This window comes from Eleutherodactylus coqui, chromosome 6 (genome assembly GCF_035609145.1).
Source record: "Eleutherodactylus coqui strain aEleCoq1 chromosome 6, aEleCoq1.hap1, whole genome shotgun sequence".
Lineage (NCBI taxonomy): Eukaryota > Metazoa > Chordata > Amphibia > Anura > Eleutherodactylidae > Eleutherodactylus > Eleutherodactylus coqui.
In genome coordinates, this window is record NC_089842.1 from 88,092,997 (window position 1) to 88,119,928 (window position 26,932).

A 26,932-nucleotide genomic window follows, 5' to 3' on the forward strand; every position below is an offset into this window, starting at 1 on the left:
TATCCTTGGGGCAAAGTAGCAACTTGCATGTGGTTCACATCAGTCTAGCTTTACTACTTGTCTCCCTGATCTGGCGACGTTTAGTGTCCACGTAAACACCGGGAGTTAAAGGTTACTGCGATGGCGTGACTGGTGTCCAGGGGTTAAGTGCCCCAGTAGAGTGGTCCAAGCCAGTTCTCCTATCAATGGCTCCATTGTATGCAGTCACCCCCACCATCCACCTCCTCATTCCCCCGTGAGCTGTGCGTTCTCCAGCTGGACTTGTGTGCTCAACGTAGCCAAGTTTAAGTGCAGATTAAAGTTATCGCTACCTGGACCATATAGAAAAAGCAGCTGCATGACTGCTTGTACGGATTTGTGGGACTACAACAGCCAGCATTTTCTCAGCTTTCTGCACACAAAGGGGTAGCAAAACCTCACTATTGTATTGGCGACGAATGTCCTTGGCTTTCTAGCTATTTTGTTCCTAAAAGACAAAACAAATCGCAGCATGCTCCATTTCCGTGCGGACGGGCTCAGTAGAAGCCGATGGGTGCGGGCGATCCGCAGTGCATCTGCAAATACAGTTGCACTACAGATCATCCGTGTGGATGATCTGTAGTACATCCGCGAGGAAAAAACCATTACATCCGCGATTCGAAAATCTGCATGCGCAATCCGATCCGCCCGTGGACATGAGGTTTAACCCCTTCAGTGTCAGGTTTAGTTAGTTTTCAGTACATATCAACACTGATTTTTCAGGAGATTTTCTGGGCGTGCCACTAAAGGGGTTAAGTGTCAGTTTCTGACTGTTCATATACAATTTTGCCATCTTTTTGGTCTAAAATGGTTGCTTGTTCCATGCGGCTCAAGGTGTATGGTTGGTAGACTCCAATGGAAATTTCGCAGTACTGCGACTTCTTGTGAGTGTGATTTATGGTGCTGCAGATATCCTAGCAATTGTTTGGTATTGAGATCTCAGTCCAATGTGTCACTATATACAACACAAGATATGCGTACTAGTTCTTGGCAAAAGTTGTTACTTAGGCCGGTTTCAGGTCTGCGTTGGAGTCTTCGACTGGAGGTTGTCACAGATCAGCTCAAAATACCGGATGAAAAAGCGCTGCATGCAGCGACTTTTTTTCTTCTGTTCAAAAGCTGGGCAGACCCCATTATTGTCAGTGGGGTCCGTCTGGCGATGTTCAGCTTTGTCCAGAGATGGAACCATTCGGCAGTGGAGCTTCCCCTTTCCTGCTTCCTGAACGGAGCAGGGAAGCGACATCTCCAAGGCAAATGTGAAACCAGCCTTGGGGTCCTTTTTACAGAGATTGTTTAGAATGAGCAAATGATGACGATGTATGCGTTCAAGCAGCAAATCAAGACGTGTGGCAGCATATAGAGATGCAGTCTTTTCCTCCATAGCAGATGAATGTGGCGTTTCGACCTTTTGTGTAGCTCTTTGTCAGGCTTGGGGACGAATGTTGGGGTTCCCTTTTGCGTGGCTTTGCATTTCCTGGTCCTGCCCATAGCTAGCAATCTACTCTCTCGAGGAGTATGCATTCAAAAGACATCTGTTAACACATGCAGATAATCCATAAATTGTTTTTCGTCCTAGCTCATTTAGTACATCGTTTGTCAGTCGGGGGTCTCGGCGTGGCCTGCGAATGACTGAACTATCGCCCTTTACACCACTATTGTCAAATTACATTAATTTTTATGCCTGCGTAAAATGGACAAGCGAACAATCTTCAATCGCTGTCCGTGCCCCCATTGGACAATCGTTTGTGTTTTTGCACAGTTCGACTACTTGAACGACAATCCTTCTATATCAGAGGGCTCTTAGTTGTACTACAAGTAACAAAAGTGTGGAGTCAAGTTGTGTTAAAGTGGTTCTCTGGGACTTTAAAAGGGTCTCTGCTACCCTTGGCCATGTGCCTTGTCTAGTATTGCAGCTGATGCCTATTGAAGTGAACGGGGCTGTGCTGTAATACCAGACTTGTCCTATGGGTTAAAGGGGCGCTGTTTATTAAACAGATGATGGCTTTTAATCATTGTTCTATATCTTGGTGTGAGAAGTGCAGAAGAGAACAGCAGACCTCTATCCCATGCAATGTAAAGATGTTATGCGATGATGGCAGTGGTCTTCAATGTTCACTTGAGCCCTGAGTGGTAATTGAAGTGTTAACCCCAGAGGAAATTCCCTGCAGTCTTATTTATTTTGCTATTGTGAGAAAGATGGTGGCGCAGAAGGCGGGGCCTGGAACAAAACTTTGGCCCGCAGGGCAGTCGGGGATAAAGTCCTACAGTAGAAGGGGTGTGATGGAGTCTTGGCACCTGTCCGGCCCAGTGCGTACAGGAAACCTAAAGAGGAAAGAGATGAAAAGGTCAGACACTAAGAGTTTTCACCTGGGCACTGAGCCAAACAAGCGAGAGGGCGGCCGACGGCTTAACCCTTCTGGATGTTGAGACACCAGCAAGCGACGGCAGAACCAAATGTCTCGAATGTCCTGCAATAGGAGGAGGAAAGGGAACGGGTTCTGTTATCGAATCTGTCTTTACGTTTGTGTTTTTGAAAAATAAAAAATAAAGAATTCTAACTTTTTTGCTTTCCCGTTCGGATAATTCTTGTATTTCATGACATCTATAAATCTTTACGTTGGACCCGATCGGAGCGCTGGTATTAAAAGCTGAATGTCTCTGGCACAATAAATCCGTCTACAGGGCGTTTATTAGACACAATCTCTGGATCCTGAGGCAGTTTTAATAATACTTAGGTCTTTTTTCCCCGACCGACTCTGAATTGTAGATCTCCACTTAGAATATACGGTACGTTACAGCAACAGGAGACCCATTGAAGTTGCAAAAGCTAAATCTTTCCCTTTTCTAGCTTTGGTCCTGTTGCCATGCACACCATTTTCAGAATGAAACCTCCAGCTATGATGTGCGGTAACAGTCTGCCTATACGTCCGGGGTTGTGCTGCAACAGGTAGGCTCAACAACAAGGGAGATAAGTCACAATGGTAGACCTGATAAAACGTGGCCAAGGTGTGCAGCATTGTGAGACACCTGGAAGGTCTTAAGACATCATGTATATATCACTCCCACTAATACTAATGGCTGTTTGCTATGGGGTGCAACTGCCCGGCTGCTGGGATAGGCACGCATTGTGCAGCTCCAGGCATGCCTATGAGAAGCGGCATTGTGTGCAGCGGCCCATTGTACAGCAAAAATGTCACAGGTCATAGCGCACAGATGTGTTGCAGTAACTTTTGCCTAGTTGAGGGCCAGTGTAAAAGTTATTGCACCCCCCCCCCCCCTGTGTATAAATTATAGCATAGTGAAATGGAACACAAGAGCTTGGGGTCTTCTTAAACTTAGGGTGGGTTCAATGTTAAACTTTTTCCTCTTCTATCGACCTTAATAAACCCACAGGCGCAGAGTGATGGGAAGAGAGTCGTCAGCTGCTGCTGGGTGCTGGAGGGTTAATGTGTGGGTCTGTGCTGTATATTTGGTGCAGTTATAGATCTGGGTGTATTTTGCTGCTTCTTATTCTTGAAGTAGTTTATTTTTAGCTTGGCTTTCACTCTCTTTCTCTGTATTTCTCGTTGCTTGGAGACCGGCACTCGTTTCGTTTTTTTTTTCTTCTTTCCTCCCCGTTCTGACGGCTGCCGCCTCCCATTTACATTCACTTTGCACCCTTTCGTTGCTGGTGATGGCACCTAGATGATGGTTGGCTAGTAAGTGTCACTGGGGCCTTAACTCTAGTACCCATAGTGCAGGTTGAGCTGTTTTCTTTTCCTCCTTTCTTTTTTTTTTTTTTTTTTTTTTTTATTATATATAAACATTTGCCTCATTGGAAGGGTTTTCAGTTGGTATGTCTAAAAGGCTTTGGCCCTGATAGTTACCCCTTAGGTAGAATGTTCGGACCCTCTAAATTAAAAGGAGGAAGGGGGGGGGGGTTGTAATTCACATTTTTATTTGTTTTTGTTTTGATTTTTTTTTTTATTGCCACAAGTGAAATCTGATGGAAAATTATTTTTTTTTTTTCGTTTTTACTGTCGAGATTTTGTATATTCAAGCAAAAGTAATCATTTTTACGACAGTACATTCCTATGGTAGCTTAATAATTGTTTTTCATAAGGAAAAGGTAAAGTCCCCTGGTGCACAGTCATGATTTTCCTTGGGTGACATGACAAAGTGGCGTTTTCTCGTCAGACTTTTTTCTTGCTGGGTGCTTTGCCATCGTCTTCCCCAGACTTTTTTTTCCTTTTTCTTTTTTCCCCATAAACACAGGAACTTTTATTTTGCTGATTTCTAACAATAACTGGACAGTGTGAAATGCCCTTTAAAGGGGTTGTCTAATTGTAAACTGTCAGTGGCCTTTACTGAAAATAAGCCATCGATAGTAGATTGATAGGGGTCTGCCACCTGGGAACCCTGATGTTTACTGGGCTGTTGCACTTGTGCACAGAGCTCATTTCTGCTGGAAGCAGACAGCTCTGTTCCCATTTCAGTGGTTAGGGTTGGTATTGCAGGCCAAGTTCCCATTTACTTCAGTGGAGACTCTGCCTGTAATACCAAGATTTGCCACTGCAGTGATAATGGAGAAGTTTATGCACAGGAGGCAAACACTGGCTCAGCAAACGGCTGATACCTGGTTTTGGACCCCCCTCCAATTACTTCTAATGGCCTTTTCAATAGTTTACAACTGGACAACCACTTCAGTGTATTCAATCTCCACTGTGAATGGTTCATGGCTATTAAAATGCACACATTTTTCCAGAGAAGCCATAAGCTAGCAGAAGTTGTCGGTGATCATTACAAACATATGAAGTGGCTGTATGTATTGATCAACCATTACAATCAACTGTTTAAAATGGTGTAGGTCCCCCTTGGCGCTTCCAAAACGACTGATTCTTGGAGACATGGACCCGGCAAGACTTTTGAAGTTGTCCTCTAGCTTATGGTACAAAGACATTACCAGCAGTCTTGTAATTCGTGAGATGAGGCCTTCATGGATTGATTGGCAGTTCCAGCACGTTCCCTATCCTCCCCATGCTAAATCGGATTGCTATTTAAATGCCGAGTCAACACCTTGAACTTTTGTTATGTTCTGCTGATGGTTCCTGGACAATTTCTGCAGTGTGGCATTATCTTGTTGAGTTCACCCCCATGGAAGTATTTGGTCTTTGACGTGGATCACCTACCAAAACACTATTAAAGTAACAGTGCACATGAATACCAGGATCCAAGATGAAGGGCTATCTTACCTGTACTCTTATTTTCCCTTCCCAATCCCTGCATTACACTGGTTCAAAGTTTCGGTTTTGGGCGCCCATGATGGCCACTGTAGTTTTCTGATCCGTGATTGGTCAGTGCTGATCATATGAGGCAGTCGCTGAGCAGCTACAGTTAGTTGGTAGTATTAGGACTACCAATGTGCTATGGATGATCTGGTAGTATAACCAGATGGTGGTGGCTATTTTGTTTGGGGGGGGGGCAGGGGTAATCTGAACCGGGACCAGTAGAACAGGAAGACCCTCTTCCTCCACCCTCCAGTACAGGTCAGTATTTTGGCCAAAACCAGAGGGCCGCTTTGTTTTGAAGAATTGACTGGTCTCTTGCTGCATAATATATCCCACCCCTTAACAGGTGCCGGTATCACAAGATAATCCATTTTGTTCACTTTCACCAGGTTCGAGTCTTATGACTGATCAGCCATATATACAGTTTTATGACATACGTGTGGTATATAGAAGTTTGTGTGTTAGTGGATAGTATGTAAGTAAAGTATAGATGCATTGACCCCCTTGATGAGCGCAGACTTGTATGTATTGTACTTTTATATTCTGGCGCTCATGTTCCAATCTGTGTCCTTTTATTGTCCTGCGGTGGGCTTTGAGCTTCATAATTTAAGGTAGCTGCCTCGGCTCCCCCTCTCCAGCGAATGACCTCACCCTCTTAATGCCTTTCCCTGCGTCCTTGGCTTCTCTCCTGTCTTGCTCCCTGGCGTCCATTACAGGGACGTTAAATTATTGATGCCTCCTGATTTGTTTGGGGTTTGGGGAAATGGCAGAACCACAGAACCGCTCCTCCTCCCTCTCCTCCCCCTCCATAATGTTTACAGATAGGAAGCTTCTCGGGAAACAGCGGGAGATGCTGGAAGTTATAGATTTGGGATGGGTGGGGGGTTATGCGCTTGAAGCGTATCCTGCGGACAAATTAATTTTTATACTGACCGCAGACATAAACAGGACATATTAGAGGTCAGCGCGCTGTACGAGTGTCTTCTCGCCTTTCGCTTACGGGCACGTTGGCTTTATTTTCAGAAGACGCCTACACATGGGTAACAATAGCTTGTCCTGTCCAGACATGTTGGGACTAATCGGTGTCTCTGTTGGGGCTTGTGATGAGGTTGGAAGGTGCAAGGGGTCACCAAGGTGTTGTGTTTTATACTGTTTGTTGAAACATGGGGGGGGGGGGGGGGAATTGACAATTGTGTGGCTTCAGTTACGGGTTGAGTCCATCTAAGTAAAGCAACTTTTGTTGTACCCAATGGAATGTGTCTTGGTGATACCAGGTCATAAATATACCAGTGACCTTTTTGGCATGAGGTATGACTTGTGGGCATCAAGTAGCCTTAATTGAAGTGCATTTAAAGTATCTACAAAGGATGCGGCTTCTCGGTGGGGGTTCACGTGTAATAGCTTCCCTGCTCCATAGTAGGAAGGGTGAAACCACGCGCGTATCCTGACCACGACTGATTCTGCCACGACGATGGGACTCTGTACGGACGAGCCATTCACTGGTGCCAGTGACAGACCTTGCTGTAGTTCATTGAGTGGGACCATGGTTGGCCAAAAAACACATCAGAGACCATGGGTGGATCAGAGATCGCATGCGGCAGCCCTCAGCAGCGTTCCTCACACTTTCTCTACTGTGGATGGTCTACATGGGTTGCTGTAGGACATGTGCAGTACAGATTTTTTTTTCCTCAAATCTCCTGCTTTTCCCACGGAATCCGTGGCATGTCCGCAATGTCATTTCTGTGGCCTCTTTTAGCGACTGTTGTACTATGCATGAACGAGCCACTGCATCCATTCGCAATACAGATTTCAACAGGTACGCATGGACGCTGGCTGGGCACAGTGCCAATTCCACTGCAGGCTCCAACGTGCGGAATTCGACCTGTCCTTGTGCCACCAGCCTATTCTACCGCCCAGCACCTCGCTTCCGTTGATGTAGCCTTGTAGTGGACACCAGCTTGTTGGACCTATTCTTTGGTAAAGTTCTTGATTGGCGTTCCAGGGTCGGTATATTGCTGCCTAGTTGGAGCCTGTTATGTCAGGAGTTGTTGTGACGCATCATGTATCTCTAGATATTATCCCACCTTAATAAATAAATGCGAGCTTGTATTTAGTGGATTAGTCACTTCCACACTGTCTCCGTGTGCAGCGATTGACTCATGTGCTTATCTCTCTATTTCCAGATCTGTATGGATGAGCATGTGTCATTGTTTGCTAGAAGTTCTCTCATTTCTGTTTCCCCCTACAAAAAGCTTCACTTAAAAGATCGCGGAGAGAAATGTAACATGCAGACAACATCGTCAGAACGTTTACCCCACAAATCCTTTCAGGGAAAGGTGGGTCATGGCTAACATGGTCTTCATAATGGCCCCCAACACTGACCGTTAGGCCGGATTTTTACACTGATTTTAATGGGTTTGTTCACATGCATGTATTTTGCATATGCATTTTTTTACGCATTTGTGCACCAAAGGTCCCCAAATAAGTCAATAGGGGGATGCACAAATGTGAAATACGCAAGGAGATGCATGAAACGCTGCGGAATTCCGATGGGAAGGGAAAAGAACCTATCTGGAACTAATTAACCATTTCAATCAGTGGATTAGTTTGCCGCGTGCCAATGAACATGCGCTGTGGGCAGAAAAAGTGCTGTTGTGTGCACAAAAAACCACATTCATAGCGCATAAATCGTGCTGAGGAATGCACAATTGCGCTTACACTCGTGAAGCTGCCCTTCCTTCTTTTTCGGGCTCTTTACTTTGTGTAATTTAGTGATACTTCCCCGGTATAGTTCATTGATCGGCTAACCCTACCAGTGCACTGTGAGGAAATAAATAGTGTGAAGATTGTGTTGGTCATTTTAAATGGCCAAAAGCGGGACCCAAGTTGGTGATTAAAGGGACTACAGAAAGACTAATGCTTACCAATTCTTGGGGGCTTCTAGGAGAAAATGTCATCCAGTACCCAACCTTTGGTAAGTGTTAAACAATTGCAAGCTTTTAACATGCTACTTAATAAGGTAACTTGTTTGAAGAAAAACCTTCATCTGTTTGACCAGTTTACAGGGAACCTGTTTGCTTTAGTTTTATTGGGAAATATTCAGTATAACTTGTATTTATTCACGTAAACCTCTGCACATTCTGAGCTGAACAGTCCAATGGGTGGAGCCATCAGTGATTGGCTGCTACACCTCTCTGTACTGTCATACACTGATGGCTCCGCCCATTGGACTGTTCAGCTCAGAATGTGCAGAGATATAAATGAATAAAATACACGTTCTACTGAATTTTTTCCCCCCATAAAACTATACAACAGTCCGCTCAGCTCCTCCGGCTTCTAACGTGATGCCTGCAGTTTGGACAGCATATTTGAGCTGACAGATTTCCTTTACATGACAGCCATCGCCATCCTGTTAAAGGGCTCATGTCCACAACTGTTTTCACGGTATAGTACAGCCATGTGATATGCAGTGAATGAAGTCAATGAAAGTCTATCAACTTTCATTCATACATGTGCATATAGACACTGCGTATAGATACACACCAGAAATGGATCGCAACATGCTCTATTTCTCTGCGTACCATGCAGCGGAGCCCTATACATTGGTATAGGAAGCATATGAAACATTGAAACAAAGCAGTAAATTAACAGATAAAAGCCACACTGCACATATCCATATGCGTGTGATACGCGGACATGCACAGTGCACTCGCAACCATAAGTGGTCTCTGCTGGCAGAGCCAGTGTTGACAAGCATTGGTGAAACCCCAATACGTTTGTGGGCATGAGCCCCAATGAAGAAACGTCTGTACGTTGTCTTGATGGGTTTGATGTCTCCTAAGGTTTATGAGCTGATGAAGGGTGTACAGCTGACATTGCATTTGGCCACTTCCTGTTGACTTGTAAAAAAGGGCATTGAGGGGTCCAGTTGATGTTTAATCCATGTGGTGATGGAGCGTGGTTCCTCTTGTCTATTTGGCCAAGTGGACTTTTGGATTCACAGTCACGGATGTAATTTTCCAGTCCGTTTCCCTCAGCTGTTGACTATGCCACATCTGTAAGCCTTTTTATTATACATCTGCTGTTACAAAGTGTTAACTTTTAACAGAGAGCCTCCCCTTCCACTTCCAGCAGACCGACGTCCAGTGAGCACGTAGAAGAATAGACTCCTTTGTGTGTTGTATGTCGACGCACACCTCGTGCCATGTTGTGTGACTGCAGGCACGTGATCCAGCCTCATAAAGACTGCTTGTGCTATCATGAGCTATACATTCAAGGCCTTAGATAAATATTTATAGATGGTCATTGTCTGGAGGATCTTAATCCTTAATTATGATGGACAATTGCTCAGTTCTTCGGCTTGGAACAAATTTCCCGAGTTTGTGTTCTTCAGATTTGCTGCAGGAAGTTCAGTAGGAGAATACTTGCAGACGGGAACCGTAAATGGTGTTTAAAAGGTCTTGGCCTCTTCATTGCTGTCCGTTCTAGAATGCAGGGTGAAGGTTTTTGGGATGGTCTTGGTTGCTTGGCATTCAGGGTTCTAGTGTTGGGTCATAAGATGCTTGTTCTTTGGATGTGTTTTTGTGCTACATTTGTCTTTCTTGCCTGGACACTTGACTTTCTAATCTTGTAGGTGCTTTGTTATAAGTTTTACTTCCTCGTTCTTTTTCATAAAGCTCGGGTTGACCCTGTCACCTTGTTTTGCTAGTCACCCGATGATCCAAGTTGCTGTGTTAGGAAATGTGAGACTAACCATTTCTGTCTAGTGGAACTCCGATCTGTAGGCAGTTCTATTAGAAGATGGTATGTTGTTTTCTGACTATTAGAAACCAGTTTTACTTGCTCTCTTGATAAGTTGGTTGACTTGGTCAACCTTCATCACGCCTAGTCTCTTCTGTAAGCCAGTGCATTGAGCCCAATGTACATCTGCCATGGATGGTGCTCAGAGCCTCTCCAGATGTGACTCTGCCTTAGTCCACATGTACACAGCCAAGAGCAAGTTGCTTCCGAGATTCTTGGGCGCAACTTACATTGCACAGCACATCGGACGCTCCCTCTTTGTGCAGTGCGGGACACCATACATTACATGTGCTAGTCTTGTGCAAAACTCTCACTAGTAGGAACTGTAGCAGGTTTTCAAACTTGGACCACCAGTCCATGTGAAAAATCGCTCATGTGAGCCCACAGTCTCTTGGTTCCGCAGTGTGCTATCATAAACTTTTTGTCTTGTAGAGATGTTCTCCACCAGAAAAGATGCTTCACTGGATGTAATACGGCACTCAAGCATGCTGTTTGAAATTGGAGGCTTACAGAGGAACAGTATGGGCCAGTGGACTGCTGTGGGTGCTCTAGTTATGGCAACCTCCCAGTTGTATAGTCTAATATTCCATGTGTGAGTCCTTAACCCGCTCATGCCATCCAGCTTTGTCGCCCTCTAAAGATCACACTGCGCTGGAAGATCTGACTCTGATCCGAGTTAGTGCGTGCTTCCCCCATAGACTTGTATTGGAGACTGCGTGCGTGGGACTCTTAAAAAGAGTGACTTTCCAGCGCTACTCGTTCTTCGGAGGGCAGCAGTGTGTAAGCATAAACCTAGTTTATGGTGCTCTGGGGGACGTGACAGGTTCCCTTTAATGGGCAGACATGTTGACTAGCCCAGTTTTACAGAGTCACCATGTTTTTAGCCTCCCTCACCCAGTCTCCTTGTGACACATATCCAAAAAAACTAAATCGGCCATTAACTTGTATTGGATTACTACACTAAATGCTGTCTTATACATACACCCTCCTCTTTTCTGCCTTGTGCTCAGCTGAGAACATTGCTGCATTGGGTCTTCACCCCACCTAGTTGGAGGTGCACACAAAATCCTGATAATGGGCAACATCAAGACACAGTGCGGCGGTGCCCAGAGCTACGCAAGAGCCAGGAGTGAGGAGAGTAAATACATAGTCTGGTCTGGGGACTGAATATGATTTTATGATCTGGGGTTTGAAAATAATGTGGGGGGACTTTGATCAGACCCCTTACATATATTGGATCCGAGGCCTAAAGTAAGTTAAATGGCTGTGGTCCTAATATATTTAAGAGGTCTGTTCTGGGGTTTAAAATTACTAAGGGGGGGGGGGGGGGGGGGGGAGTATATTTAGTCATGTCCTCTTAATGTAGGCCACACACATTGAAAAGATCACTCCCATTTTGCCATGACCCACTGCTTGACTATCACCCTGTGAAGGACTTATCAACTTGACATTCTTGTAATGAGGGATGCAACAAAATAGCTGCCATCTCTGCAATCTATCTATTGAACCCCATCGTGGGACAGGAGAAAGCATGAGTAGACGAATGGAAGGGGACTGGGACTAAGCTTAAAGGGGTTGCCCCGCGCCGAAACGGGTTTTTTTTTGTTTTTTTTTTCCAATAGCCCCCCCCCCGTTCGGCGCGAGACAAACCCGATGCAGGGGTTAAACAAGAAAACCGCACAGTGCTTACCTGAATCCCCGCACTCCGGCGACTTCATACTTACCTGGTGAAGATGGCCGCCGGGATCTTCTCCCTCGGTGGACCGCAGGTCTTCTGTGCGGTCCATTGCCGATTCCAGCCTCCTGACAAGGAGCCGCTCTCTGGCACGAGCGACCCCATTCAGAAAAGAAGACCGGACTGCGCAAGCGCGTCTAATCTGGCGATTAGACGCTGAAAATTAGACGGCACCATGGAGACGAGGACGCTAGCAACGGAACAGGTAAGTGAAAAACTTCTGATAACTTCTGTATGGCTCATAATTAATGCACAATGTACATTACAAAGTGCATTAATATGTCCATACAGAAGTGTATAGACCCACTTGCTTTCACGGGACAACCCCTTTAATGCTGCACTGTTCTAAACAGTGGTGGGTGTAGGTCTCTTCCTTGGCTAAGTCCCCTTCTCTCTCCGGTCTACAGATACATACTCTTCTCTTAGGATGGGTTTCTACAGAGTGCATGGATGGCCATCCTTTTTGTGACCTTCTGTACAACCCCTTTCAGCTGACCATAGCGGTTTAGATAGAAAATTGGTCAAAATGGACAATCTTGACATGGTTAGCTAGTCTTTGGGTGGAAGTATTGTGAAAACTACTGCTTGCTTTGTCAACACCCAAAAGATATGCTGAATGGTTGGTTGGCCGCAATAGGGTATGGGGGGGGTGGTTCTGTTTTGAACAATGTCATAATGTTAAAGCAATGAACTTGGGACAATTGGCAGATCGATCTGTGACCTGAGCTTCCATTTGTAAAGTCATGGTGAAGCGGCTTTGAGTGTGCTCCATGGGGCACATCTGCTACTTGTCGTGAGCAGCTTTACGAGTATGGCAATAACTGTCCTAGACTACGACCGTAAAAAGGAAAAGAATTCAACACCGCGGATCGTCATACGGTTGTCACTGTATCATGCCAACTGACTTTTGCAGTGTCTTGCATTCGAGTGGAAATCTTCTCTTGTACAGCTTGATGAATTCTTGCCTTAATTAACAAGGTTCCCCCGCCCAAACCCTAGGTTGTAATGTTATCTTGTAGAGCACTTGTGACTTTTCTCGAGCTGCAGGTCCGTGGCTTTTTAATGTAGATGAAGTTACTTATGCTCATCTATTGATCTGGAAGGGCAAGGATATTTACTGGAGTCAGGAAGGATTTTGTTTTCCTCTGAGAAACAGAAATGCGAAGTGGTGGACGATGGCGGTTTTTTGTTGGTGTTTTTTTTTTATTTTTTATTCTTTGCCGTCTTCCTGCAGGTCAATAGATCTCGCCCAGTAAAGTACAAAACAGGAAGGATGAGGGAGCAGAGTCTGCTGCCATCTGAGGAACTTCATTATCCTTCAAGCCATAGCGTACACTTGTGCTAGTCTTTTTATCCACCTCCCTTCTCTCTAAATATATGTATTGATATCTATCTATAGAGATGGGCACAAATTATCGATCTATCAAATCTACACAGCCCTAGTATTTCCATTATATTAAGAATAATGGAACCGAATGGTTAGTTATCAATTATTCTTGAGGGAAGGCCATTAAAGCTACATAACTCATATCTAAATAATCTAAGTAAATACCAAATTATATTGCATTTGTATTAGAAACAGTTGGCACAGTTATCAGACCTGATTGCCTCATGTGCTTATCACTTTATTTCCAGAGCATGACATTGTTTGCTAGAAGTTCTCTATTTTTTTTCCCCCCCATCCCCTACAAAGAGCTTCTTTTAAAGGATCATATAGAACACGTTTTATACAAACGACATCGGACCTTTATCATCGGACCTTTATCCCACAAATGCTTTCAAGAAAAGATGGCTTGTGGCCAACATGGTCTTCAAATTGACTCCTTTTTGTTACACGACTTTTTAGGCTACACGACTTTTTAGGCTCTTGAGTCTGAGTAATTTAGTGATACTTCCCAGGAACTTCAAGGTTGTGTGGCAAACCTTGTAGCAGCTGATCGCCATTTTGGTGGTCACCCAGCTTTTGCTTAAAGGAATCTTACCAAATTTTTACTATAGCTAAAGGTTCAAAGGCGTATTTTATGCACAACAGTTTCCTTCCCAAAAAAAGATGGCGTGGAAGCTGTAACGGGGGCAAACCTCGTATTCCAGTCGTGGACAAAACCTTTAGGGTGCGTTCACATCGCATATCTTCTGCTGTGGAAAATCTGCATCAACGTTCGCATCTAGCTTCACCCATTTAATTGAAAGGGTGAATTCTGCGTCATATTTGCGTCCAAATCTGCCACATGTTAACGGGCCCTTTAAGAAGATATTTAAGGTGTGCATGAACCAGGTAGGTTCCCTGCTGCTTTCCCAATGCCAAGCTTCAAAATAGAAGTCCTAGTCCGTGTTCTGATTAGGAATTTTAATGACTTACTCATTCAATCTTGGCTCATCCTTGTTACAGGAATTTGTCCCCATAGTGATAAGTGCCAGGTTTCAGACTTGATGCCTAATCAGGTATGGGAGGGTCTGTTCCTAAGCCTATCTAGCATGGTGGTGAGGAGGGATCTCCAAACTGGCTTTCCAGTAAATAGTGTCAAAAATTACAAAGACGCCTGCTTTAGGGGAATGAATGTAATGGGGCAATTTTACATGAGTGTCTCACGTGGAACGATAATTTCTTTGCATTAATTTGCCACTGTAAATATGTGGCAATTGAATGTCAAGCGATAATTTGCTCATTTGTCATTGATCGCATCTTCGTTTGTTGGCAGTACATCCGCTCATATAAACAGGCATTTGTTTGCCGTTTTATAAAGCATCTGTGGAAGGAATTACGACTCTCCAAAGATTAGTTGCTGTTGTGAAGTTTATTTACACACTTTGGCACAAACACATTTGCGAAGATATGTTTAAGTAAATAATTGGGAATTCCACAGTGTTGTCAAGGACGTTTCGGCACTATTTGACCCTACCCAGGTTGTTGCGTTAGATAACGAGGATATCCCTTAAGCCGCCTTCACGTGCAGCGGAAATTCTGCAGCATTGACAATACAAGCCATGTGGAGGGGATTCTAGAAAACGGAGCCGAAATTATCCGCATCAAATCCGCAGCATGCCTCTGCTGTAGATTTGTGGTGCAGTGTTCAATCCTTGCAATATGAGAGTTAAATCCAGCTGCTAATCGGCAATTTAAAATACGGACAAATCCGCGTCATTTAGGTGCGGATTTGGCCCCTGCCGATTTTCAATGGATTTGCTGCTTGTATTCCATTGCGAAATGTGTACAGCGATTTTTGGCACATGTGTAGATGGCTTTAAGACTGCATACGTAGAGCTTTGTGGTGAAGGCTGTGGCGTATAATGCGGTCAGGAGGAAATACAAAAATCATATTAATGGGGAGAAAACCACTTTGGATGCAGACAGTGTGAAAGTTTTCATCGGAAGGGTTTCTCATGAAAACATCGGGCGTACACCTTTAACGGATGTTACGAAGTGGCATCTGAAACCTAAAAATGCATGGTGGGCTGAACGATAGGAGTTAGCAAGCAACGCCTGCCCACCCATTGCTTGTTGATTGCTTACTCCCTACACACGCAGTAATGGGGAGAAAGCTGTCAATCAGCAGTGGGTGGGTGAGCCAGTGCCTGCAGTCCATGGATTACCTGGAATTCTAGGTCTCTGCTCTCAATTTGTGCTGCAACTAAAACTAGAAGCTTCAGGAAAAACTGTACCAGTTGGATATAACCAACTAACACATGGCTGAAACTGGCGTGCTGGGTAGTACCATCAGCTGCCCTTAGAGGGCAATATAAATTGGTGGACAGGTTCTCTTTGACAGGAATGTCCTGTTGCCATGAGTTGGTTGCACCGAGCCCTCCAGATCGGTGTCTGCTTGGGTTAGGAGTAGGAGAACCCTTATGGACCTGCTGTGACCTCCTCCTTATGGTCCATCATGGATTTGTATGCTGCACATGTGAATTCGGTGCATGATGAGTTGTTTGTGGTTGAGGAGAACCTGACAGTACCGTAAGATCTGTGCCTGTGATTCTTGCATATCTGAGAACTTCCAGATAGTTGTGTTCAGAGGGAAGCTTTCCAGAGACGCTCGCTCTCCATCTGATAATGGCAGTTCTGATTCATCCTTTGACCTGATGACGTTTTTTTCCCCATGAAATTGTATTGTCATTACAAATGAAGTATCAAATACGGCCTTCATTCCTTGATACAAGTGCACTAATGCGGCTACAATTACCATCAATCACGCCACTTATATCAACTTTAGGCCAAGTGGCAATTTAAATTGAGAGGAAAGCTAGATGGCTGAGCGGAAAGTATGGGCATCATGCTGCTGTATGGCTGTACAGTTGACGTACTTTAGTGGTATGGGTCGGGGAAATCCTCATGTGCTTCCGACGCACTGAATAGACCATGAGTTGGTAGGGCAGTGCAAATCCTCTGTCCTGAGTTTGCTACAATGTAGACTGTCTTTTTAGTGAAGTGGGGCTTATCCACAACTGTTTGCCAATCTACTTTTTTGAATTCCATTTTTGGAGCAGAAAAATGAAACCTCCCAGATGGAATACAAATGACAATGGGGATATTATGAACAAGCCCTAATTTCTTGATTTAACTGTAGTGAACTTGTAACTATGAGAAAGTTTGGGTTTTCAACCAGTGGCTGTAAGCTGAGATTATGTAATGTTATGGCCTCAGTCCCTGCTGAAAATGGTACCCAGATAGGAGACCTAGGCGGAACCATGGGTTTCCATTACTCAAGTGGAGACCAATAAGGTCTTCGTTTGGGCGTTTTTCCATTTGTTTTCAGCATTTGCACCAAATGGCGTATTGTAGTCTATGATGTTTCTCTGTCCGGCACAGATGCCAGAAACCAACAGAAGCCCGCTGAATTTGCAGGTGTCAGGGACATGAGGATCTGAACTGCCTAACCTTTCTTCTTGGGGAGATGACTTTCTGCCAGCCCCCCCCCCCCCCCCCCCCCCCCTCTACATTCCGAACATATGGCCACCCTGTGTGTGTTTAGGGGCTGACCACTATCTATGGCCAGCCTATTGTACTACAACTCCTAGTAAGACCTCACAACTGGTTGCAAACCACTAATCTATTTGTACAAAGGGCCATGGAAAATTAGTCCGGCACCACACTCTTATGAAAGCTGTGTGGGAAAAAAAAAGTCTGATGCCCATAGCAACCAATTGCAGCACCTTTTTACCTCGGCAGTATAAGAAATGAAAGCTGTGCTTTGATTGGATGATATGGGCAACAAACAGATTTTCTTCCACACAGCTTTCATAAGAGTGCGGTGCTGGGATACTTTTCCGTGGCCCATCCTGTATCCTTTTTTTGCTGCTTTGCATCACCTTTCTCCTCTTCAGTATCCTTGTAGCACTTGGTCCCGGCGACAGACATGAGTAAATGGATGCTATGCCGAAGGAGGTGGTGATGAGACGGTTCCCCTTCACACCAGCGCCCACACCCCCCTCTTACTTCTGTGCTCCTGGAAGGAATGTGCAGGAGATGGCCGATCTCTCTGCCCTTATAAGAAAAGGCCCTTTGTGTGGGATGATGTGACCTCAGTTGGGAGCTATTTGGTGTGTGCTGAGGATGGAGGGAGCTGGGAGGCTGCGCCACTCACCACAGCCTCACATGTTTACAGCAAGTTCACGTGATGCGAGGCAGGCAAGGACCTATCCCACATGGGAAGTCTTGTCGTGGTTTATTCTTCCTGCCACCCAGTCAGCACTTTATAGTATACTGCAGGCTGTCGGCAAGTACTGCGCCTGCTGAGTAAAGATGGGTCCGAGAGCTGGGACTGCTCTCAACCCCTTTACTACTTTTGGGGGCTTTGTTGGTGCTGCTTTGTCTGGCACCCACAGCCTTGTACCCAAATGGCACTGCATTCGGGTAGCGGAGTATCGAAGCCATATATGTTTGTGTAGATGGGATGAGTCGGAGGGAGGTGTTGGCCATGTTGTCCTATATATTGCTTCCCATACTAATGCTGGTATCGCCTCTATTCCTGTCTTAATATGATCCACTACAAATGTCTACCCAATCGTGTCACTAGAGGTTTTCGGTATATCCCAATGTAATGGTGGCAGACTACCTTTTACGGTTATGCTGCTTACACTAGCCAAGAGGTAACAGCGTTTTTCCCATTATGGGCAGTTTCATGTCCATTTTAGTATTTTTCGACTATTTTGTGTTCAGTTTTTTTGTACTGAAGATTTATTAAAATGTTTTTTTATTTTCTTTTTCTTCCAGGGTTTGCCTTTCCTGACTGGGCTTATAAGCCGGAGTCCAGCCCGGGCTCCAGACAAATCCAGCTCTGGCACTTTATTCTAGAGCTTCTGAGAAAAGAGGAATATCATGATGTCATTGCCTGGCAAGGAGACTATGGAGAATTTGTTATAAAGGACCCAGATGAGGTGGCGCGGTTATGGGGCGTACGCAAGTGCAAACCTCAAATGAACTACGATAAACTGAGCCGAGCACTCAGGTATGATTACACTTTATGCGGAGTTTTAACTAATGAAATGGCATCTTGTTCTAATTTAGTCCCCCAGGGGAGACCGCATATTAAATGGATTTGTTTTTTTGCCTCCATGTCAAGATGGAGAGCTCTGAGGCTTTTCTCACATTGCGTTTTTTTTGTCATGCAGAAAACTGCATGGTGAAGGAAACCAGGACAGAACCCCAGGCTGCAGTAGATGGGGCTGGCTGCTGCCCCTGTCAGTGTTGTAAAAACAAAAAAACACATTTATTTTCTTTACTAGGAAAGCATATGGTTCCGTCTTGTTTGTTTTTTTTCTCCCTCTGCATCACAAAGACGTGATGTGAAAAGTCTGATTAGGGAAAGATTTACAAAACTTTGTCATAAGCAACAAAGTTTTTAGCAAAGTTCAACCAGTCACAGCATGCCTTTCATTTTGTATTCTACTCTGGAATTGAAAGCTGTGCTGTGATTGGCTTTTATCTGCCCCAGTTGTGTGGTGTTTGTTTGGTTTTTTTTTCTTCCCCGATAGTCAGTGGTCATAACCACTACTCCAGATAGTTGAATTTACCCTAAAAGGTATTTTTCCACGGTTGAGCAAGTTGCACCCAGCCTTCTCGTGTGACTTGCAGCACACAGCCCGTCCACATGCTATGTTTTTAGTCTCGTGCAAGACTTGCATAAAAATAAACATGCTGTGACTCTTGCGAAAAATCGCCCATGGAAATACACCCACTACAAATAACGGGTTGGAGTTTTGTACGTCGCACAATTTTCTCGCCCGTGTGGATGCAGCCTCAGTACCTTTCCAAGTAGTGGAATTGGTTTGGATTTTCCACACCAAAACCTGGGTCGAATTCCACATCAAAAGTGATGTGGGATTTGAAACAGATCCACAGCAGACTGCATCCCTTCAACTGAAAGGGTGAAATCTGCTGCAAATCTATTCTGATCTCTACCAATTTTTATGGATTTCAGTGCGGGGTTTGGTGTGGATCAGCACCAAAATCGGCTACGTGGAAATTCTGCACCAAAACTCTCCACAGCATATCTGCATCAATGGAGTGGTTTTTGGTGTTTTTTTTATATGGAAATGCCATGGATTTTGCTGTTGAAAATCCACTATAACGTAGCCTTAAGGTGGCTATGTACTGAGTTTTATGAAGTACTAACTTTTTTTTTTTTTTTGGTACTTTTTTTTTCTTTCTTTGTAATATGTTGTTTTTTTCTGACACTTTACGTTTTTTGTGCCAGGATGAGGCTGGTGACTGTCGTCAGATATTAGCTGTCGTTCAATGGGGATTACAAAACTCTTTATTGACTATGAGCCTTTCCAGTAATGAACATTAGGGGCAATGCTGCTTAATGTTAACTATTACTGGCGTATATCTGTAATTGCTGTTGGCAATAATTAATTAAACAGATGTGGGCTGGTGCTTTTACAATACTGTAAATGCCCTTTAACTACAAACATTGATGGTCTAAACTCGTATACACATCTCATCCCAGCGGGTATGAACTCCAGTAACACTACACTCCTATATAGGAGGGATCTTTGTCCCAGCTTAGAAGGGGTTACAGGATGACTTTATTCTGCCATCACCTATTTACTTCCCATACCTGCGGTAGAAGGCAGGAGCTAAGGCTTGATTATAAGGTCCTTGTGTCTCCAGTACACCTGGGTGTTTAGCAAAGGGGTAATTACTGGTTTACATCCAGCAAAATATACCCCATGTAAGATAATAGGGTTCCAATTGTAAGGAAAAGCAGACTTTTCTAGGGGACTTCAAACTAAACAATTAGTAATTCCCTAGGATTTATATAACTGGAATGGCTTATTAGTGTTTTCCTCAAGAAAAGCACCTGCAAGTCTGGAGATGTGCATTCGATATACTTAGCTACACCATGATCAGATCTTACAACTATGTACACCTTTAAATCACTCACCAACTAGTGTTTTTTTTTTTTTGTTTTTTTTTTAAATCCAGCACAGCTCCCATACTGTTCAGAACTGGGGTCCCCTATTTAGTTGTCTTGTATACGGGCAATGCTTTGCCCATTACTGGCCACAGCGGTGATGTCCCTTTTGATAACCCATCGCTGCAGTAGTTGGGGCTTGGTTTGCGTGGTCCAATGCCACGTGACTGCAGATTATCATAGAAATGATTTTTTTTTTTTTCCCTCTAGGTATTACTACAACAAAAGAATCCTTCACAAAACCAAAGGCAAACGCTTCACCTACAAGTTTAACTTCAACAAACTGGTGTTGGTCAATTACCCTTTCATAGACATGGGCATGACAGGTAAGTGTTAAGAACGAAGCCTTAATGAATCCAGGACACATTGTATTAGTTATTACCCCACCATTAACGTTTTACCAAACTTACAGAATTTTTTTTTGGTAAATGTATATTAAAACCCTGTTATGGAGATCCTGAAGAGGAAGCTTGGATCGTCATCAATGGGCAGAACACAAAGCCACTCTGTAACAACCCGCCATTCTGGTGGATTGAGGCTCTCCATGCATTGCAGAACACATCTGAATGCAGAGGAAACGCCTGGTTTCTTACAACTAACCCTTTCCAATCCAATTTATATTCTGGTTTTCCTAGGGGGCCTACTCTTTTTCTGCCATTATACAATGGCGCTATCTGCTGGCTAAAGCCAGTACGGCATGAGGTGAAACGTATGATAGGCTCCGACAGCAGAGAGGCTGGCAATATACAGTAAGAGAACCCCGATGGGCGTCTTCCAACATCCGAGCTGTACAGCCTGAAATCATAATTAGAGATGAGCGAGTATACTCGCTAAGGCACATTACTCGAGCGAGTAGTGCCTTAGCCGAGTATCTCCCCGCTCGTCTCTAAAGATTCGGGGCCGGTGTGGGTGACAGGTGAGTTGCGGGGGAGAGGGGCAGGGAGAGAGAGATCTCCCCTCCATTCCTCACCGCTCTCCCCCGCCGGCCCCCGACTCTTTAGAGACGAGCGGGGAGATACTCGGCTAAGGCACTACTCGCTCGAGTAATGTGCCTTAGCGAGTATACTCGCTCATCTCTAATCATAATGTCTTAAGATGTCAGACAGATGGATTGGAAAGGGTTAAAAGCATTTGTTATGCTGGGAGCCTTTGAAAACTGAAGGGGGTTGTCATTGAGACAATCTATATTAATCTGTCAACATTTTATAAATTGTAGCATAAGTGGCAAAGTTGAGAACAAAGCCACAGAGCCCTAAAAGAAAAGTCCATCTTGGGTGCAGTTTTGCCAGAGTCTACCTGACTTTAACTTCTACCCTTGTTTCATTTGGTTAACTTTAACCCATTAAGGACCAGGCGCAGTAAATATACGGCACCTCGACTTAAAGCACCGCCGATAGTAAAATTACGGCAGCGCTTTAAGCCTCCTTCCTCTGCAATCAATTAGAGGCAGGATGGGTTATCAGCTGTTAGTGACAGCTGATAACCCTGAGTAGAAGGCAGGAGGGGTATTTAATAGAGATGAGCGAACGTACTCGTTTAGGGCAATTTCGCAATTGAGCATCGCTTTTTTCGAGTACCTGCCTACTCGGGCAAAAAGATTCTGGGGGCGCCAGGGTGAGCGAGGGGTTGCAGAGGGGAGTGGGGGGAGCTCCACCCTGTTACCCACTGCTACCCGCTGCTCCACCATGCCGCCCCCCGAATCTTTTGGCCCGAGTAGTCAGTTAATCGAAAAAAGCGATGCTCGATTGTGAAATTGCCCAAAACGAGTACGTTCGCTCGTCTCTAGTATTTAACCCTTCCTGCCTTTTTCTTCCCTGAGTACACAGCGCTCAATGAGCACGGTGTTCTAGAAAGTGAAAGTACAGTGTAACTTACACTACGGGAGCCTTGGGGGTCAAAACAGTCACTGGATGTGCCCTGTGAACCTAAGCCATACATGTATATCAAAACATCCAAAACAAATAGAGGAACCCGTTACCATACTTTATTTTAGCATAAATATACCAAATTAATAAAAATATCTATAAAGGTTTTTTTAAAAAAACAACTTTTTTTAGCATTTTACCACCAATAAAACAAAAAAAAACTGAAGTCAGTGAAAAAGATATTTAAAAAATTGTCCTATATGTTAAAAAAAAAAAACAACAGTAAAAATAATTTTGGTAGCTAAAGAACACAATAGGGCAGTAAAACTGCCACATGTGTAAAATCCCTAAAGTGTCTGGTCCTTAAGATACAAAACAGCTTCATCCTTAAGAGGTTAAAGAGCTACTGTTTTGTTTTTTTTTTTTTCCTTTTATGTAGCTATCTCCCCAGTATAATATAAGTGAGCTAGTGTTACTTTGGTTAGTTATTGCTTTCTATATGAAGCTCCCAGCCTCTTCCTCAGATGGTCGTGTGATCTCACTTCTGACCAGCTTAGATTTACTTGGAGTTATGGGTTCACGTTCTAGTCAGTTTGAGTGATGCGGTTACATAGATCTACCACATAAACTGTCTGCAGGGGCATGCAGGCGCTCCTAGTACAGTTACTGATGATGATCACACAGCTATTGCTACACAGTTATAATAGAGGAGATCAAAGCTCATCCTCCTGACTGTATACTTGTGGTATGTAACTTTATTTAGATAATTATAAAAGGTAATTATTAATTTGCCTCCTCCAAGCAGGAAGAAATGGCATCAGCTGATGCATCATGCAATAGGTCTGAAAGTAAAAAAATCTCAGCCGCAAGGCTGCACTGCATGGAAGTGGCTGGAATACACAGAGCCCCGTTTTAAGAGGATTAAAAAGCATGTGCTTACTATGATCCGTTAAAACTTATGCATTGTCACTAATGGTTCTTTCTTTGTGTTTGCTTTTATTAGGAGGGCCGGTACCTCAGAGTGCCCCACCTATACCGTCGGGAGGAACACACTTTCGTTTCCCACCCTGCACTCCTTCAGATGTTTTGTCTCCCTCTGAGGAACTACGTTCACCAACCCTCTTCTCGTCCGTGGCACGGCGTCTAGCGCGTGGATCAGTCAGCGACTGCAGTGACGGCACCTCTGCTAACTCTGAAGTAGAAGAGAGCCTGAGTGAAGAGCAGCACCGAAGAGGCCCTGGGCCCGATATCCCAGCATTCAGAGGGCCGCCACTTCCTCGACTCTCTCATGAGGGAATTTTCAGGGTCTATCCTCGTCCACGGGTGCCAGAACCTCTTAGCCCATTCCCAGTGTCGCCTATGGGTGCTCCTACTGGCCTATTGCCACCACAGCTCTCACCTGCCTTACCAATGACCCCTACTCATACTCATATGAACTATACCCCATCACCCACTCTAAGTCCCATGTACCCAGGTGGCAGTCATTTTTCATTCAACCCTGAAGACATGAAGCGTTACCTTCAGGCGCACACACAGAGCGTGTATAATTACCACCTCAGCCCCCGGGCATTCCTGCACTACCCCAGTATTGTGGTGCCTCAACCACAGCGCCCTGAGAAGCCTCTACATTTGCCCCCTGATGAGCCTCCATTCAAATTTAAACTCCAGCCACCTCCTTTGGGCAAAAAGCAACGGGACCGACTCTTGGAACCTAGCTCATCTACCTCCTCTTCATCTGGGGTTCCACAAATCAAAGTGGAGCCGATCTCTGATGCTGAGGAAGATGAGGAGGAATTAATGGTTGAGGTAACAGACATCAGTGAAGAGGAGGAAGATGAGGAGGTGTTTAAAGCACCCACAGCACCAGAGCAAAAAGCCCCTCCACCTATCCTGCCTGGAAAGGAGGAAGAAGCGGTCAATGCAGGAAATGAAAGTGGCCGTTGCATCCCTCTTAAGTTGCGCTTCAAGCGCCGTTGGAGTGAAGATCAACGTCTGGAGGCTGAAGGAGTAGCGGAAGAGTCAGACAAAAAAGTGCGAAGTAATCAGGAGGAGCCAAAACTTCCCCCACAGCCCGGTGGAACTCCCTGCCGAAGGGTGAGCACTGATCTCCAGAGAGCCACAGAGGAACTTTCACTGGAAAGCAGGGATTGCTAATAGAGGACTCATTGGGCCCATCAAGTGTAGCCTAGTCGCCTATATGCAGATGAATTCCCTTTGTGGGATTGTGTTCCAGCGGAAATTATTTTCCTAACTCCTCCCTTACCCCCACCAAAAAAGTTCTTGGGCTATCGATAGGACATTTTGTTTTTATAATCCTATATTTTACTTTTTTTTTTTTTTTTTTTCTTTGAGTGGGGGAGTTTAAAAAAAGGAAAAATAATATGAAAAAGAATGAATGACTTACTGGGATCGCTGTAAAATGCTTTTATTTTTTAACATAAGAAAATTGCTTTAAATGATCTATCTCATTATTGGGCGGCCATTTTAACCTTTATTTTGTGCATATGTAAATATTGCTCCCCTCTCTGCATGTCATAAAGCTGGGACATCAACCTCGGCTTTTTTTTTTTTTTTCTCCAAAATATTTTTACAAGTGAAAAAAAAAAGTCCAAAGGAAACTGTGTATTCCACAATTGTGCCCAGGCCCTACCCTTGCCGGCTAAAGACTGGTACTTTCTCAGGTTTTGGGGCGCAACACCCCCTTACTTCACCCGGGCATTCATGCACCCCAGCATTTTCAGTACCATCTTTACCATCAGAATATTTAATTTTCACCACTTTCACTAAAGAACTGATCTGCCCTGCAATTGCAGTGCCTTTCCCACCAGGAAACGGTTAATCCGACATTCTATTTCATTAGTGTTGCCTTATAAATTTCAGGTTTTATAAAAAAAAAATTTTGTTTTTCTTCCCAGATTTTTTATAAACTTTTATACCCTCACCCTTCCTTCTGCTAATCTAAGCTCCAGTGAGCGGTCTTGGTTCAGTTTTTTTTTTTTTGTTTTTAATAAAGGTAAAGGAAATAATAGTAAAAAAAAATTAATATAAGGGTGTGTTATGTATTGCCCCATTGAAAGGAAAAATATATGTATACTTATAATAAACAGGTCTATTCCGTGGTTTTCTCTGTAGGATGCCAGCCACTATAAATATGTGGCTTACTGGAAACAACATCCCCCCCCCCCCCCCCCCCTGAAATATTCAACTTCCTTCATCGAAACTCCGCTGACTCTGTAATTTGCAGGGCGTATGTTGCTGCAACCGTGATGTTCTGCCTCAATGTAAAATATTGTTTAGGATTTTATTTCTGTCCCCAAACTCAATAGAGACTGCTGGTTTTTGGAAACATGGTAACCTAGCTTCTGTGGCGTTCGGGCCTTGACTTTACAATCAGACCTACACAAATGTGCCTTATCGACATGACCTGCAGGCTGCATCACTAATAGTCTTAAATATGCTTCTGCCCCAATTTCCCCCCCCCCCCCCCCCCCCCCCCCCGGCCAGATGCAGAAAAGATTCTAAAAAAATTTAAATGGGCGGTGTTAGACCTTTCATGTTGGCCGAAGAGTCTGCAGACATCTAACAAGTCATAAAGCCTAATCTATAATGTGTTTTTATTTTATTAATTTTTTTGCAGGCAATGTACTATATGGGAATACATTCAGTTTAGATGACTGAATCACAAAAATCAGTTATGTCATGAATTGTTGGAGATGAAATGCATGCCAAAAATGATGACTAACTAAATTGGGTTTATTTCTTAAATTTTTGGTTGACTCAAAAAAAAAAAAACGCTTTCACACGCCACTACTGTGGTCAGTATTTTTCACCGGTAAGGTAAAACCACAAGTGCATCCAAAATATTGAGTTGAGTTAAAAAAAAGGCCAGAATTCTGCCGTGTGAAAGTGGCGTTAAACTGCAGAATGAAATGTGCTGTCTGCACAGGGACAAGCCAACTTTAGGCTGGATTCGCACAGCGGTATTTGTGCCTTTAGTCTTGGGCATAACTTGTATAGGGCGGTGCTCATCGGAGGTCCAATGCTCGTCTGAAGACTAAGGACCTGCAGCGAACTCCGCACATGGACCGTCGTTCAGTGTGAAAGATTGGGCGCTGTTCATGAAACGCACAGCATATGTCGTAAAATCACAGCCCTGTGAATAAACGTAAGCTGAGTGATATGAATCAGGCTAGTTACTATGGATATGCTCGGCAACAGCTTTTTAAGGCCAAGTTCTCACTGGGCGGATTTGGTGTGGATTTTCTATCTCTTTGCCCAGAAAATCCACAGAAAAGCAGGAATTTAAGAAATCTGTACTGCCTATGTCCAACGGCGAGTCATGCGGACCATCCGCAGTATAGATGAAAGATCAAGAAAGCAGGTACTAGTGGATGCCGCTACTGCCAGGGTCGGATTCCACATGGGCTCCGGGTCTGTCGTGAGCATGTGGCCTAAATGTGCTTTCCAGGCGGCAGCAGGTGTCTAGTAACCAGTCTGCTCAGAGCTGGATCTTCCCTATGCTGACAACACAGCTGATCGTGCAGCGTTGATAAGATTTTTCTAAAAATGCCTTTTAGCTTACAGCTACGTTGTTTCTGAGCCCAGGGCACTGAAATTTTGGCATTATGGAGTTATGTTCCTCTGTCACGTTGATCAGAGCTTTGCAAAAAAAAAAAGTGGAGCCTCCTTTAGTGTATAATCACATGTTGTGTAAATGCCGTGGAGTTGTCTGCAGCATGTTACAGTACGAGTAGTATGAATAAGATTTGGAAAATCTCATCTGCACGCCGCGGCACAATCTGCAGCATCAATTGACCCATAGTGCAGATG

General features: G+C 44.3%; 1 protein-coding gene across 1 annotated transcript in view; it reads left to right on the forward strand.

The window, feature by feature from the left end:
- The window catches only part of ERF (ETS2 repressor factor), a 48,571-nt gene extending 22,984 nt beyond the window's left edge, over positions 1–25,587 (forward strand). Inside the window, exons 2-4 of the mRNA XM_066607139.1 lie at positions 18,032–18,266; positions 20,448–20,563; positions 23,106–25,587. Of these exons, the coding sequence (XP_066463236.1) occupies positions 18,032–18,266; positions 20,448–20,563; positions 23,106–24,256 (1,502 nt within the window). The 3' untranslated portion in view covers positions 24,257–25,587. The remainder of the gene's footprint in view (positions 1–18,031; positions 18,267–20,447; positions 20,564–23,105) is intronic.
- Positions 25,588–26,932: the final 1,345 nt, after the last annotated feature.